The 16,849-nt window shown below is 34.1% G+C and overlaps 1 protein-coding gene across 6 annotated transcripts in view; it reads left to right on the forward strand.

Moving 5' to 3' along the window:
* LRBA (LPS responsive beige-like anchor protein) overlaps positions 1 to 16,849 on the forward strand; it is a 781,419-nt gene that overhangs the window by 225,453 nt on the left and 539,117 nt on the right. For all 6 annotated transcript variants that reach the window (XM_019441290.2, XM_019441289.2, XM_019441291.2 and 3 more), the window contains exons 32-33: positions 9,791 to 9,869; positions 10,692 to 10,825. In XM_019441290.2, the coding sequence (XP_019296835.1) occupies positions 9,791 to 9,869; positions 10,692 to 10,825 (213 nt within the window). The remainder of the gene's footprint in view (positions 1 to 9,790; positions 9,870 to 10,691; positions 10,826 to 16,849) is intronic.

A 16,849-nucleotide genomic window follows, 5' to 3' on the forward strand; every position in this document is an offset into this window, starting at 1 on the left:
AAGCATAGTGTAATGTATAGAATTGTGGAATCACTGTGTTGTATACCTGAAACTAATGTAGCATTGTGTCACCTATACTTAAAAAATCACCCAAATCTATAATTTTGCAAAAAAATTTTTTAGATGTGTACATTTACATTTTAAATAGTGTACATTATTAAAACTATGAAACTTTATCACACAAATGTCAGATTCTAGCTTGAATAATATTCCTTAGCTTCTGTAGTATTTTATTAGCAAAAAAGTATAGTCTATTAACAGCAATGGAAAATCACTCTTAATAACTGGTAAAAGATATTCATCAGAGAACAAGGTATACCCTTTGTGTATGCATATTTTCTTTCTTTTTTTTTGTGTATGCATATTTTCAAAGAAAGCCAAAAGAGAAAACAGTTTCAGTAAATCTATCAAAATAGGGAAAATTTAAATTTACTTACCAGTACAGGTTTAATTGCCCACAGTACAGTATGTGGTAACATGCCATTACTCCTTTTTCAGATATGCTAAGGTATTTATCCTGCCATGATGCAAAGCATAAATAAACAAAACAAAAGTGAAGCTAACCCAGGAAAGGAACTAAATAGACTGGTTTTCAGTAATTTATATGCTGCATGTTTGCTAGTTTGCAAAGTATGATAATTATATACCTCATTAGAATATTAGGCTCTGTTCTGTTTATTATGGCTGTTATCAGCCATGCACATTATTAATTGGCATGTTTTTTTTTTTAACGTAGAAGAAAAGTATTTGATTCTTTGCCTTATATGAAATTTGACCCAAGAGGCTTATATTTACTAATCAATACAAATTTCTATTATTTAATAAAGAAGTTTCCACTGGGCATATAGACTGTCCCTCCTGCAACTGGCCCAGAATGGATGAGGAGAGAGAGAGGAGGAGAAAGGAAGAGGGAGGGAAATTAAAAAATACAGTGTTTAGGGTTTAAATATTGGCATTTGTTTTAATGATATGTTATTGTAAAGGACATTATTTATTTAGACCCTTAGGGACCTTGAATAAACAGTTGGCTATTCCCTGGATGGATCCTAGACAGATGATGTATTTGCATTTTCCTTTTTGTTCTTTTGAATGTCTGGAAAATTGTCAGTTTGAAGGAGCCAGTTTATCAGTGCAAGGATAAGGAAAAGATAAGTCTGTATCATTCCACATGTTCAAAGTAGCTTCTTCATTTACATATGCGTGATTGTCTATTGAAAATATTTAATGTTAATTTAAAATAATAAATTAGTCATACATTTATGATTTTATCTGCAGATTTATGATTTAAAGCATGCAGAATGTATTTGGAAATTACATTTTTTCCCCCTCTGGCAGAAATGAAGGACAATCCTTATGAAATTACTGATTTATTTATTTTTTTCATGTGGTGTTTTCCTCATATAATTATTGATAGTTGATTTTTCTAAAGTTTTTATTTAAATTTCAGTTAGTTAATAACATTGTATAATATTGGCTTCAGGTGTACAATTTAGTGATTCCAGAAAACACCTAGTTACTCCTTAATCCCCATCCTATATTTAACCCATCCCCTCACCCTTTTATCTTTGTTAGTAAAGTGTTCTCTGATTATTGAAAAAGACCATTTTGTACAATCTCCTTCTGCTCTAGTGTCTTTTAGGTTTGAAAATTGACATCATTTCTAGGGTTACTGTCAGGAAAGCATTTTTGTTATTGTTTTATTTAGAACCACCATTGCTTTTTGTCTTCTTAAAGCTTTTGATATGCATTTCAGCTCATTAAAATTAGAGTCAATTAGCACAGTAAAAGCTATTTTTGTTTTATAACTACTACCTAGAGCTTCATGCAAACGTTTTCTTGAGGTTTATTATTTGTTTTTCCTTTTAAATAAATGGGACTTGATGTGTTCCTTTTTTTCAGCTTCAGAAAAGTTCAAGAAAAACTACTAATAGTTCTTTCAGAGAAAATATCTGACATATTCTAAATAAACATGGTCTTTAAAAACTACCAGCAATTAAAAAAATAAAACTCTGAAATAATCACCAGTTATGAAAGTCAGTGGCCAGTTATGATTCAGTGATCGTATACTGCTGTCAAGAATTAAGAGAATTGGAGGTGTCATTATCTCTGAAGTACTTAATTGAGTGTTGTATAGAAATAGAAGGATTGGACCTGAGTCTCAGAAATGCCAGATACTGAACAGTGAAAGAGTCTTTTCAACTTCCCCCTTTTTGCCTTCTAGTTTGAAGTTTTGTAAAAAAAAAAAAAAGAAACTAGAAAATGGAGAACTTTTGATTGTGAAGTGGGAATTGCCAAATGTACTAAAAAAAAAAGTTGTTATTATGGTGAAATCTGTATTTTAATTTCATTTTAAAATTAATTGTATGCATTAGGATAGATTCCACTCAGTTTGTTAACAATTTTTATGTACATTTAGCTCTCAATTGAGCAGGGTAGTGAGGAGGAGAGAAGACACCAGTAAGTAAAAATCCCAGTGAAAAGAAAAGTCAACTCTGATTTTCAAGGGAATGGGGAGGGAATGTGTTATGGAAAGGAGAGATTCACAACTTCATCTTTAGGAATATTCTTACTCTAAGAGGGAGGCTAAGTAGTTATCCAAAGGTTAATTGTCTAAGATTGCCAGTGTTCTCCCCCAGAGGAATCAAGCCTGTGGGGAAGGGGGGGGGGGGGATCTAACAGTCCAGATTTCTTTTTTTTTTTTAAATGTTTGTTTGTTTATGTATTTATTTTTGAGAGAAAGAGAGAAAGCCCAGTGGGAGAGGTGGGGAGAGAGAATGAGAGGGAGAATCCCAGGCTCAGCATGGAGCCTAACACGGGGCTTGATCTCAGGAACCATGCAATCATGACCTGAGTCATAATCAAGAGTTGGATGCTTAACCCACTGAGCCACCCAGTTGCCCCAGACAGTCCAGATTTTTGAATCTCTGGCTGAGTGTTGGTAATCAGAACTGCTGATTATTGAACTAGATCTGCCTGAAGACCAAGCATATATTAAAGAAGGTCAAGCTGTCCCAGATGCTTGCTGGTTATAGGCTGGCTGTTTATTTATACTCATAATTAGGTATTTGCTTTACTTAGAATGTATGTTGAATCAAAATGCCCAGATATAAATGAAGTGAGCCTGAGGAAATTGTGGGAGTGTTGTGTGGCAATACAGGTTTTTTTTTTTAAGTTTATTTATGTATTTTGAGAGAGAGAGAAAGAGTGAGCAAGTGGGAGAGGGGCAGAGAGAGAGGGAGAGAGAGAATCTCAAGCAGGTTCCGCACTGCCTATGCAGAGCCTGACACAGGGCTTGAACCCACAAACCGTGAGATTATGACCCGAGCCGAAGCCAAGAGTTGGATGCTTAACTGACTAAGCTACCTACGTTGGGTTTTTAATGAAAGCATTTTCATTAAAATACAGTGGCCTTATTTACTAAATGTCCACCACTGTGTTTTGTTTTATACTGATGTGATAAATGAAATTGTTGGAAATCTACTTTTTATAACAGTTAAATCCAGGATTGATTCTTTGCTTTATAGCTTCTAGACTTTTAGAGTGAAATTTTTAAAAGGCACTTTATAAGCTTCATCTCATTTAAGTTACCTATATTTAATGTCACATGAATAATTATTGAATAATTTGGGTGTGTTTTCAGTTTGAAGTACAGACTAAAGGAAACATGATAACTTTAAATACTTTAAAGATAGTCATAGAGTAGCAGGTAGGAAAGTACCATTGTGAATTTATTATGTCCAGGTGCAAAATAATTCTGTGAAATATAGGTATCACTGCTCATTTTATAGATCAGGAAAATAAAGCAGACAGCTTAAGTAACTTTGCCCAACATCCCACTGCTGGTAAGTGGCAGAGCCATTACTGCTTCCTCTAAACATTTCAATCATATAATAACCCCTGAAGGGTAGTTATTATCAGGGAAACTGGCCTAATACTGATAGAGCTAGAGTTCACTTTGAGAATGGTTAGGTTGTAGGTGGCTGGCGAGGAAGTGTTTTCTGCTAGTGTAGAACATGGTATCTAAAGAAATTGGTTTGGGAGTTATAAGAGAGATTGATGGCTGAGAACTTGAGAGGTTAGTGGGATTTCCTTTAGATGAAGAAGAGAAAGGCTATGGTCTTGAATGACCTAGCATTTCTTTTTGAAAGCAGGAAGGGAAATGGATTTCAGGCTGAGGAGAGTGGAAGAACTTTTATATTTATTACCAGAATTTAATAGGTAAGTAATGTGTAAATAGAAGGCCTGACTCAAAATGAATAGCAGGAATCATGAATAGATAGTAGAGTCACTCAGAAGAGCACTCGGCTTTTCTTCTGTAGTGCCTTGCAGAAATGTGGGAAAGTAACATTGGCCAATCTGCTTTATCTTAGGTGCTTTACATTTTTTAATTTAAACATCCTAACAATCATGTTAAAAATTCAGTGGTATTTCTGTTTTCTGTATCATACTGGTAAAATGGTTTAAAGGGAACAGTCTAGAATTCTGCATGACAACAGCCACTGCAAACTTAAGAAGTATTTGTAATGAATGATACAATCTCAACTAATTATATATAATAATTACAAATTATGAAGAAGAAAGATTCTAACAAAACTGCTCAAAAGATCAGAGTAGTAGTTGTTCCCGGTTTGGTTTCCAGTAAATTAGGAAAATACATAGAATTTTACTAGTAGTCAAAGAAGTGTAAATGGCTTATTCTTTATTTAGAGCAATTTGCAATATGTATCAATATTTAAAGTGTATGTTTGGGGCTCCAGGGTGGCCCAGTTCATTGTGCATTCAACTCTTAATTTTGGCTCAGGTCACAATCTCAGGTCATGGGATTGAGCCCTGCATCGGGCTCTGTGCTGAGCGTGGAGCCTGTTTGTGATTCATTCTCTCTCTCTCTCTCTCTCTCTCTCTCTCTCTCTCTCTCTCTCTCTCTCTCTCTCTCTCTCCTTCCCTCCCTCCCTCCCTCCCTCCCTCTGCCTTTCTCCCTGGCATTCTTGCATTCTCAAATAAATAAATAAGTAAATAAATAAAGTGTATGTTTATTGACTTCTAGGAAGTTACCTCCAAGAAATCAAGGAGTGCACATAGATTTATGTAAACAAATACGAAACACTATTTATTATGGTTAAGAGCTGGGAATGATTCAAATGAATGTCCTTGAATTTTGGTTGGTCTGATATATACTCATTATTAGAAGCAGATTATGATATGTTTCTTTGGTAGGAATATTATGGAACAGGTGGAGAAGAAAAGAATCTAATCACATGGCACACAATTTTGTCTGTCTTTAATTCCACTATAGTTAATAGTTTCAGGTGTACATTATAGTGACTCAACAGTTACATACATCACTTGGTGCTCATCATATGGTTTACAATTTTGATTTGTCACAGTACCAATGATGACCCCTTGCATTATTTGATTAACATGTAACTGCCAACTTTCTATATTGTTAAGTTAGTCTTTCCCTTTTGTAATTAATAAGTGTTTTGTGGGAAGGTGATTTGAAATTATTTAAATATCCTGTTCCTCAGATTGTTAATTTATCATAACAGTATGGCCTTTTGGCTTCCTATTTTACTGGATGCGTTGAATCAGTTATTATTTATTTTTATGCTCAAATTGTCTCCAATTTGATCTATGGTAGTCCCTTCAAGTTGGCTTCTGTGTGTTTGTGAATGACAGCCTATTATTCCGTGGGCATATCTTTGCTTTCTAAAAAAACAAAGCTAGGTGTTTCAAGATCTTTGTGTACTTTTCTTCCAGAGATCTTGAATCAGCCATTTCTCTCTCTTAGTGAAGAATAGTATTTAGGAGCAAGATCTGGACATGGGATGTTCAAATATTGCTGCTCTCAGGTCCTCTCAGTTGAAAGAACTAGGGACTATATATATATGAGCATGTATTTGAATGAAGGAATATATTTAATATATACTTTTATATATGTCTGTAGTGAAACCGTGGATTCACACAAATGCCCTTAATTTCAAACTATTACCTCAAAGTTTTTTTTAGTTTTCTTTTCTACCTAAATGCCCTCCTTACATTGTTTGGGCTCCTATACCTTGCTCCGGGTCAGTGTAGCACCCATTCAGGTACAAATACTTTCCTTGATCTCTTCAAGCTAACTGCTTCAGGTCTGACTAGTTCAAGAAGGTTTGGAAAAGAGGGTCCTTTTGCTCTTTAAAGCACAGCATTTTTACATTGTAGTCAAGTAAATCATTATACTTACACAGTATGTTGAGACGGTACAATTGTTTTTCCTCTAGGCCTCTAGTTTTTGTGATCTTGAGGTTGGAGACTGGCAAAATGAAGATTTCAGTTAAAACAGTTCTTCCTTACTTAGTCTTTTACCATATCTCAGATTCGAATCTGTTGCTTTCTTGATTGTATCCAGTTTTCTCTCACAATTAGGTCTCAACTTTGGCTGCTGTTGTTTAAGATGCCTTTGATTGTAAAATGTGTTGATTTGAGAAGTGCTATCATGTGGAAAAATGTGCATTTTATTTTGATAAATAGGTTGTTACTGAAAAGAATTCTTACTTACAGATTTATTTCTGGCTCTTCTAAAAAAAATCCGATGATTTTTATCTTTTTCTGCCTGACTTCATTTAAAATTTCTATCGATGTGCTCTAACCAGAGACCACCAGGAATAAACCCTTGGTTGAATACGTTAGTTAAGCGAGGGAGAATGCACACACATGATGAAGAAGTTTGGGACATCTCACTAATAGATGATGATAATAGAAAACTAATAGATAATAAACTAATAGAAAAGGTTTATTATAGGGTTTTAGATTGTATTAGGTGATTTTAGGGAGAGGTTAAGAAGTGGGCTTCCTTCTGATTTGAATATTGTGAGGAAGCATTGGTAATTAATTCTGTGATAAGGTATCCTAATAAATATCATCTAGAAGCGTGGAAGCCCAAAGCTATAATTTATAAAGAAGTCAGTCATTCATATTAGGATTTGGGATGTTTGGCCATCTTTGTTATTTGGACAGAGTTCATTTTTGTCTTGTGAAAAAATTACATGGTAGTATTGTTTTGTGTTGATTCATCATGATTATGGCATGGCTTTATCTGATGTTGATGCTTTATGAAATTGTTTATATTCAATATTAAAACACCAAGACCTAACTGTGGTTTCTAATCAGGTTCTAACAACAGTAGGGACTAATTGATATTAACAGGCTAGCTCCCAATATCAGAGGCTGCTTTTGGATCTTCTCAACTGTTTCTTCTTTCTTTCTGTTTGCTATATGAGCATCTTCTTCTCTCTTTTATCTATCTTTCTGTCTATGCCAATTTGTTTCCTTATGTTCTTCCAGCATACCTATATCTAAGGGTTTGAGAACAGATCAAAAGCATCAGATCTGTGATAATGCATAGGTTCCAAGATCTTTTTTTTTTTTTCTAACAGAGAATTTTATTTTATTTTTTTATTTTTTAATTTTTTTTAATATATGAAATTTATTGTCAAATTGGTTTCCAGGTTCCAAGATCTTTTAAGCCCCTCTTCTGTATCATCTTTGCATATTCTTTTTTTTTAAAGTTTATTTATTTATTTTGAGGGGGGGAGCAGAGAGAGGGGGAGGGGCAGAGAGAGAGAGAGAGAGAGAGAGAGAGAGAGAGAGAATCCCAAGTAGGCCCCATGTTCAGTGCAGAGCCTGACACAGGGCTCAAACTCCTGATCTGTGAGATCATGACCTGAGCTGAAATCAAGAGTCAGAAGTTCAACCAAGTCACCCAGGTGCCCCTCTGCTTTGCGTATTCTTTTTTTCATTTGCTTCCATATATTTCCTGTCTTCTTTTGGACTGTTCCTCTACAGAATTGTGTTAGGATTTCAGTCTGTATTTACACAGGTACTAACTTGACATCCATTTAAGACACTGCTTTTGGAAATGGAAAGTTTACTTACTGAATTACAAATGCAAGTAAGATGTGCATGTCCCTCGTACCTATGGGCTCCAGGTTGTTAGGATTATCTTTCCAGTTGGATTTCAGTGACTCTTATGGTCCCTATGTTATAGAGAAATTATTTGACACTGTATGTGTGTATTCTTTTTTTCCTAATATTGGCCTTAGAAAAAGCAAATGGCTTTTGTTTCGTTAGGTCCTACTCCTAGCTTAAATTGAACGTTCTATCCCATATATCCTGATTCTTAAACAGGAACTTTATTTTCCCCCTACTTTCTTGAACTTTTAGAACTCTTTAAGCCTCAGTAAATTATCCTCCAGATTAGTCTTCTAGATTCACTTTTTCAAGACTTGTCATAATGTGAGGCACCTGGGTAGCTCAGTTGGTTAAGTTTCTGACTTCGGCTCAGGTCATGATCTCGCGGTTTGTGAGTTCAAGCCCTGCATCGGGTTCTGTGCTGACAGCTCAGAGCCTGGAGCCTCTTTCAGATTCTGTGTCTCCCTCTCTCTCTGCCCCTTCCCCGCTCGCACTCTCTCTGTCTCTCTCTGTCTCAAAAATAAATAAACATTAAAAAATTAAAAAAAAAGACTTGTCATAATGTATGTTTTTGTGTTCCTATCCATTCTTTAAGTCTTCCAGAGTTACTTTGATGGTGATTATTTTTGTCTTGCCAAGTAAATGTGATAAGCACAGGTATTTGTTGAAAACAAAGATGATTATTCTTGTATAGGATAACATAGTTTGAACATTTTATACTGTAAGATGATGAATTGGCCATTCAGAAAAATATACAAGAGTATTTAAGGGTATCTGAGAATATTCGTTGGAGAGTAAAATAAGATCACATGGTAGAAATTAATTTTACACGGTAGTTTAAATAAAAAGAGGGACATAAAAAAGTAAGAAATAGAGAAGCATATACCAGGTGGGAAGATAGACCTGTAAAATATGGGAAATGGAAATGATTAAAGGAATAATTTCTGCAATTAACATAAATTGAGGACCTTCTATTATTGTCAGTTTCTCTAGGCTTCTAGAGATATGGATAAAGAAAAGGAAGTCTCTGCTTTTAAGAAGATTAGTATGGTAGGAAGAAGGATATTTAAAAAATCATTTGACATGCTGTGTTACAAATACACTAACAGATTATGTTTTTATTACAGTGTGGACACAAATGAAAGAGTATAAATTCTGTTTGAATCATTTAAGAAGTGTTTCTCAGATATTCACTGGATTATGTTTGTTGGACTAGATTTAAGAGCAGTCAGGGTATAGCATAAGTTATTTGGTGTTCAAGGTCAGTTTTCATGGTAATGGAGATATACATATTTAAGGGTAAATTTTGAGTTTCTACTTGTAAATCTCTATTGCCACTTGTTGAATAGAAGAAATCATAACTGCAGGGGGCCGCCTGGGTGTCACAGTCCATCAAACATCTGACCCTTGATCTCTCCTCAGATCTATCTCATGGCTTGTGAGTTCTATCCCTGTATTGGAATTCTGTCTCTCCTTCTCTCTACCCTTCCCCTGCTTATGCTCTCTCTGTCTCTCTCTCAAAATAAATAAATACACTTAAACTACAAAAAAAAAAAGCAAGAAATCATAACTCTGGTTGAATGAGTCAGAATTTAGTTTTCTATTATCTCTGCAGCTGGTGGATCATAGGGTTACTTTGTGTAATGATCAAACTTGTAACTAAGATTTATAAATGATTCAAGGAAGATCTTATTAATTGGTAGATTTTAATGTTATCTAAATTATGGACATTTAAAAATGCATTCTGTTTTTTGTTGATTTGTTATAAAGATAGGTTTTTTGTTTAAACCTTTGTATCTAAAAACAGAAAATTCCTGTAAATGGTTATTTTCTTTTACAGGTGGTAGATCATCTAATGCAAAATTGCCCTCGGTTCCAACAGTTGGTTCAGTTCCAGAAGACCAAGTTTCAAATATGAGGTATTTAAGCTAATTGGATGTTTGTGATTTGTTCTTTTGATGACTCTTTAAACTCTCTAGCTACAGCTCTTTGTTTAAAAAAAAACTTTATTTTTTCTACTTCTTTTTTTAAATATAAGTGACATTTAGAACATTTTAGAAGTTCCTTTTTAAAGATTATGGGATATAAAAAGTTTATGAGAAGTGGCTATTAAAATAAGTGCTGCATGAATAACAAATTCTTAATTACACAGGGCCTGCTTGGGATTCTGTCTCTCCCTCCGTCTCTGCCCCTCTCCTGCTTGCACTCTCTCTCTCTTTCAAAATAAATAAACTTAAAAAAAAAAAAAAGGAAAGAAAAAGCTGCTATAGACGTAGATGTCAATGGAAAAGAATATAAAGTGATTAGGTTTATAAACGTATATTGAGTCTGTATTATATGCTGCAGCTGAGAACTTAGAAATGAAGACATAGTTCTTGAGCTCAAAGTGCTGATGGTTTATTGGTGAACAGACAAATTTGGTAAGGACTTAGAGTTTTTTTTAGGTTAAAATGGTGCTAAAATTAAAATCAAGTGCTCTCAACTGACCCATTAAGATTTCCTATAAAAGCTTATCCTTGGAGTGGTTTTTTACCAGATTATTGGTCAGGGCTGGGGATGATGATGTAGAACTGACTAACAAAGGGCAATCCAGGCAGAAGGAATGATATGTATAGCAATAATGAGTCCTTATGTAATTTTTAATTTCTCGTGAATTTTACATTTCTGTGGAAGCTCATTTTAAAAACTGAAAGTTGTAAATTCTAATGAAAAGTTCAGGTAACTTAACATCTTTTCATTAGTATTACAGAGAGACTTGAACATGCTTTGGAAAAGGCAGCTCCTCTTCTGCGAGAGATTTTTGTGGATTTTGCACCTTTTCTTTCTCGGACACTTTTGGGTAGTCATGGGCAAGAATTGCTAATAGAAGGAACAAGTAAGTGATTTTTCTGTATGTCACTTTACAAATATATATTTAAATTTATATTTAAAATTTCAAGCTTAACTTAAATGGAAAATACGAGATGCATGGAGTTTCATTGCTCAAGTATTTTCATCCCTTGACAAGGATTCTTACAGAGGCTGTATCTTGTGAAGAATATGTCTCGTCTAATATTCTTATATGTTCAAGATTTTTTAATCGGTGAATTGGATGAAACAGAAAAGTATGTACTGAACCAAAGAACTAAGACTTAGATTTTTCTTAATGCATTGATAGAAAGATTAGTGTTATAGTAGTTAGTATTTATATAAGCTTTTACTTGAACTTAAGATCCAGATAAACAATAGTGTATTGCCACGTATGAGGTAAATGAGGAATGTGTTATTTATCTTTATTAGTAGAATTCTGTTTTATAAAGAAGTGGAAATAGCAGTAGTCTTGTACTCTATCCTGCTTATATCATACATAGATTACTGGATCATTTCTACTTCAAAGTAGCATACTTTGAGATTGTGTTAAACTAGATAGCATGTAGAGTTGGTTGCTGAGTGAATTGGAAACCATGCTGTTTATGGACTGGATGAAAAGTTTTGGGACTTTTTTTTTTTTTCCTGATAAGGGGCACTTGTTATGTAGTCAGTGTTTTCTAATAGAATGGGTAACTCAACCAAATGGTATCAGTTCAGTAGAGAATGGCTTTTCAAACAATTCTTTTTGAGAGCTTAATAGACTGACTTCAAAATACCAGTCTTCATCCTTATAATGAAAAATCTTTAAGGATAAACTAGAGGACTTTCATCAGTGATCATACAGAATTGATTTTTGTATTCAAAGTGTTGGACTAGAAGTTTGCCAAACTCTGGCTTGTCTGTGTCCATGGTTGATGGTTTAAGATAAAATACTTTTGTTTTCCTAAAGCTGAAAAATCATGGAAAAATAGAATATCTATAGCCCAGTCTCTTTAAATATTGATTTACAGCTTTAGTTATCATATTTTTTTGTTGAGCTATGGTCAGTAGATGATCTCTTGAGGAATTTCTTAAAACTTGTAAAAATCACTCTTTTCATAGAAATAAGGATATGGAAATTCAAGGTATAGGTAGGTTAATAGCTTAGTAAGTTATCTGTATCTCAGCATTACCTAGGAGATACCAGCACTTTGTAAGTAATAAGCTTCAGCTGACATGAATTTTATTATCATCTGTGCTATAGATGTATAGGGGGTTGGTGGTGAGTGATATCATTCCCATAGAGGGAAAAGGTAGCATTGAATTTATTTGAAAAAGTTCAGGTTTTAGAAATATTTGATTAATGTGGGGTAGAAATTTACATTATCTGCCAAAGGATATAATTTATTTAGCCATGCATGGACTATTTGATCTAATGAAGTAGTAAGATTTGAAAGATAATGAGTTGGAAAATTAAAGGACATCTCCGTAATTTATACTTCACATGTTGTTTATTTTTTAAAGTGGTGTGACAACTTAGGAACTGTATTTCATTAATATAAAATGAGTTATTAATTACAGCCTTTTGGTGTAGGAAGACATTGTTGCTTTTTAGTTGGTCTTTGAGTTTTATAATAGATCAAACAAAATAGGATCACCTTAGATACTCAGAAGTACTAAATTTGCCAATTCTGGATCCCTGAATAAAATTTAATTTATCAACTTCTTACTGGTAAATTCTGATAAACCAGTAAGCAATAGTGCATCATCTACCTTGTTATCTAAAAACCTGAGCAGTGCCTACTCATTGGACTGTGTTCATTAAAATAGCAAACAAATCTAAGAGTTTTATGTAACTTATGTCTGTATTTTAAGTTGTGAGGAATGTTTTGGTTGGTGGTTTTATGCATTGTGAAATAAAGAAGTTTTGAGTAGAGGTATTTGCAGCATGGTACTATACAAAAAGCACTGGACTCAAAGACAGGAAACCTTGGTTTTAATCTTGTGTTTGCCAGTCACTAGATGTATGACCAGACACTGTATATTGTGTGTGTGTGTGTGTTTAAATATATATATATATTTAAAAGTTTTTAAAGTTTATTTTGAGAGAGAAAGAGAGCGAGCAGTGGAGGGGCAGAGAGAGACAGAGGGAAAGAGAGAATCCTAATCAGGGCCTGCAGCGTTAGTGCAGATCGTGACGTGGGGAGCTTGATCTTACGAATGGCGAGATCATGACCTGAGCCAAGATCAAGAGAGGGACACTTAACTGACTGAGCCACCCAGGTGCCCCTACTTTTACATTTTTTAAATAATTTTTTTATTTAAGCAGTTTTAAATATGTTAAATATTTATAATAACCATGAACTTATTGCCAACTACCAAACCATTTTTGTTTTGCTGTTTGTTATATCTACCTCTGTTTTTTTTTTTGCTTTAGTACTTCAGACAATTCCAGACATTTTGTCATCTTACCCTTAAATAATTAATAGTCCATGTAAAAAAGGATATTTTCCTTTATAATCATAATTGCTCCTCTTACACCTAATATTCATAATAGTTTTGTGCCATATCATACTCAGTTCATATTCATCTTCATTTAGATGTCTTTTTATAATTGGTTTTCTTCTAAGATACAATCAAAATCAATTTATTGCATTTGGTTATGTCTCGTAAGTCTTTATTAATATCAAATAGTTTCACCCTATTCTTCCACTATTTAAAATTTTTTTTTTTCAACGTTTTTTATTTATTTTTGGGACAGAGAGACAGAGCATGAATAGGGGAGGGGCAGAGAGAGAGGGAGACACAGAATCGGAAACAGGCTCCAGCCTCCGAGCCATCAGCCCAGAGCCTGACGTGGGGCTCGAACTCACGGACCGCGAGATCGTGACCTGGCTGAAGTCGGACGCTTAACCGACTGCGCCACCCAGGCGCCCCTTTAATGCTATTGTTTCTTGGTGATGTCATTTAATTGTTTCTCTGTCCCATGCATTTTCTGATGGCTTGAAATTAGATTTAAAAGTTTAATTAGAGGAAATACTTAATATTACATCATGCTTATTAGAACCACATGTTTTCTGATTGTCTCAATTGTAGTGATATTGACCTTCTTTTTCAATCCTTTATAAGGATTAATATTTTATTGTTTAAAGAGGTCCTCCAAATACAAAGAGAAAATTACTTAAAAAATATATTCCATCTTAGAGTTACCATATGTAAGTTCATTGGACAAGTTTTATAAATCTAAGATTTGTTATAGGGTGTTTGTGGTCTTAGTTTTCCTATACCTTAAAACATTTTGGTATTTCACTGTTACTCATCAGTTATTCCTAACGATAGTAAGGACTAAAATAATAAGAATACAAGAGTACTGGAATTGCCCCTAGAATTTATGCCATGATAGGAAAACAAATCATCACTATCAGATCACCCCCAGTTTTTACTGCATTTCTCAAAGTACATGATCATATTTTAAGAAGATAGAAATTTGTTTTCTCAGTGAGAGCAAAAACTGGTATTGGGGGGGGGCGTGGGACAAAAACATTTTAGGTATTATAATGATTTGTGACCCTCCAAAGGGCCACATACATCTATATAGTACATCTTTAGTATTAAAATTTCATAGGGGTATAGTTAAGAAAAAAATGGTCTGAAATGGCTTCCCAAGTGGAGAGCAGTAACGAAAAAAAATTGAGAAATATTGGTGTAAAAGAATTCTGTGGACATTATCTTTGTGGTCTGATTTTCAACGTTCATTGAATTTAAGAATTCAGAGTTGTTTATTTTCTGCTCTAATGGTATGGTGATAAAATTGACAGAAAAAGACATTTTACAATTAGACCATCTGAGGATGAATTTAAAGAGACAGAGAACAGCACTTATAAATTTTATCAAACTCAAGAATTCATTAGTGCATAGTATATTTCTGTGTAAAAAGGAAATTGGTTTTCTCAGCATGTCATTCAATAGAAAGGATTTCAGTCTTCAAAATTTATGCAATGTTTTCTGACAAGAACCTGGAACATCTTATTTTGCTAAAAAGGCATGTGACCGTGTTATTCCATTGTTCGTGATAGTTATACACCACAGTTTACTTGGTATAGTTTCTAAGTGAGTAAAAAAGGCAAATGTGTTATATGAAAGTGATTGGAAGGAAAAGCTCATGTAGAAATGAAAAAATTCAGTGGATTGATCATTCTAAATGGTGTTTGAAAGTCTCAAGAAGAAAATGTTTTACAATTCTGGATCAAAGAAGATGGCTGTCTTCTTTTCAACAAAATTTTGAATGATTCATCTTTTCCAAACCATCTGATGATGTAAGTTCAAGAGAAAGGACCAGAATTAATGATAAGCTAGAACCTATTAGAAGTTTATTTGAAATTTGGAATTAGTGTTTACAAGATGGATATTGTTTACAGATTGATGAGGAGTACTTAGTTGTATCCAAAGGGCATTGCTCATGCAGGATATATACAAATTCCTTGAAAAGCAGGAAAGTATAGAATAAGAATTTGAGTTTATTATGCATAAATTCTTATCAAAATTTCTAATGCTGTTTATAATTATCCCTCCTGTAAATTGTTTAAGATGACTTAAAAATATATATAATATAGTATATATGTGTGTGTGTGTGTGTGTATTATAGTGTGAGCAGGGGTGGGACAGAGAGAGGGAGAGAAAGAATCCCAAGCAGGCTCTACCTTGTCAGTACAGAGCCCAACACGGGGCTCCATCTCACAAACTGTGAAAGCATGATCTAAGCCCAAGTTGGTTACTTATCTAACTGAGCCACCTAGGTGGCCCAAAATTTGTATATTTTTAATAAGGCTTCTTACATTCCATAAGGCAGATGGTCGTGACTGTTTGTCATGGTCTGCCTGCTTGAAAGTTTAGACAGATCAGTGGGTTTAAATGTTACGTTGTTTGCTTACTATCTGGTAAGTCATTTAATATTTTTGAGTTTTAGTGGTAAAGAAAAGCACTAGTAATAGAGGTAGGATAAATAGTCTTTGGTGAAGAAATTATAGTCCTCTTTGGTAATGAAACTCCAGAGGAGTGTAAAACTTCTGGCTTTGGTATCTTGAGTTTGTCTTTTTTGAAGAGACTGAAATTGCGTATCTTAGAAAAATGAACCAAAAATAAAACCAAGCAAAATTAACCCTACCATTATTCTGAGAGGCTTTTAGGGAGGTTAGGTAATATGCCTATTCAGATCTCTGAGCCTGTAGTAACTTGTTTGCTTTCTGCTAACTGGTGCAATAATAGGATGTGTTTTTGTACAAAATGAAAATTGATACTTCTGCAGGAACTTACAAATTCACTCTAAGTGTTGTTTTAGGGCCTCCTTTGGATAATTATTAGAGTCTGAATGTAAATCTGAAGACAGATTTACTGGCTTATAATTCATTTATTCCTTTTTCATACATGCAACCAGTGTCATCCAAAGGCAAACAAAACAAAACAAAACAAAACAGTTAAGTTGTGTAACCTGATGCCAAGTCCTTTATTGGGGATGTTTCTTGTTTATTTACTCTAAAGGTTATATATTTTTGTTTACAGTATTTGTTGCCCTTAGGCAGGGAACTTATAATTAAAGGATTAATATAAGGTCTCTTTTGTCCTCTAAAGCCCATTTTCATTTAAAGTTTAATATACCATCCATCCTGGTCTTCCTCCCCATCCTTTACAAATCTACAAATCCCCAGTCCAAAAAACATGAATTGTTCTAATCAAACTGTGAAATGTTATTTATTTTACTATTATTGAGTACTCAACGCATTAATCAGTGAATTCTAACTTTTCATGGCCCAAGGCCTTTTGTGTCATTATTGTTCTTTTTCTGAGTGGATACCAAAGCCTGAGCCAGATCAGAGCCCAAATGTTTTGCCATGAAATGAAAGTTGGTAGGAATTCTGGTTTCCTTAGAATATAGCAGTTAGGAATAATGACCTAATTGTAGAAAGATCTGAATTTCCTTTTTGGAAGTAGTAGCTTTTAAGGTTGAAATATATGGAACTTCCTGTAGTTGGTACATTTTACGGAAAGTGGCAAGGTTCTAGACCAGCAGAAG

Source organism: Panthera pardus, unplaced genomic scaffold (genome assembly GCF_024362965.1).
Source record: "Panthera pardus isolate Hobbes unplaced genomic scaffold, ASM2436296v1 HiC_scaffold_13, whole genome shotgun sequence".
NCBI lineage: Eukaryota > Metazoa > Chordata > Mammalia > Carnivora > Felidae > Panthera > Panthera pardus.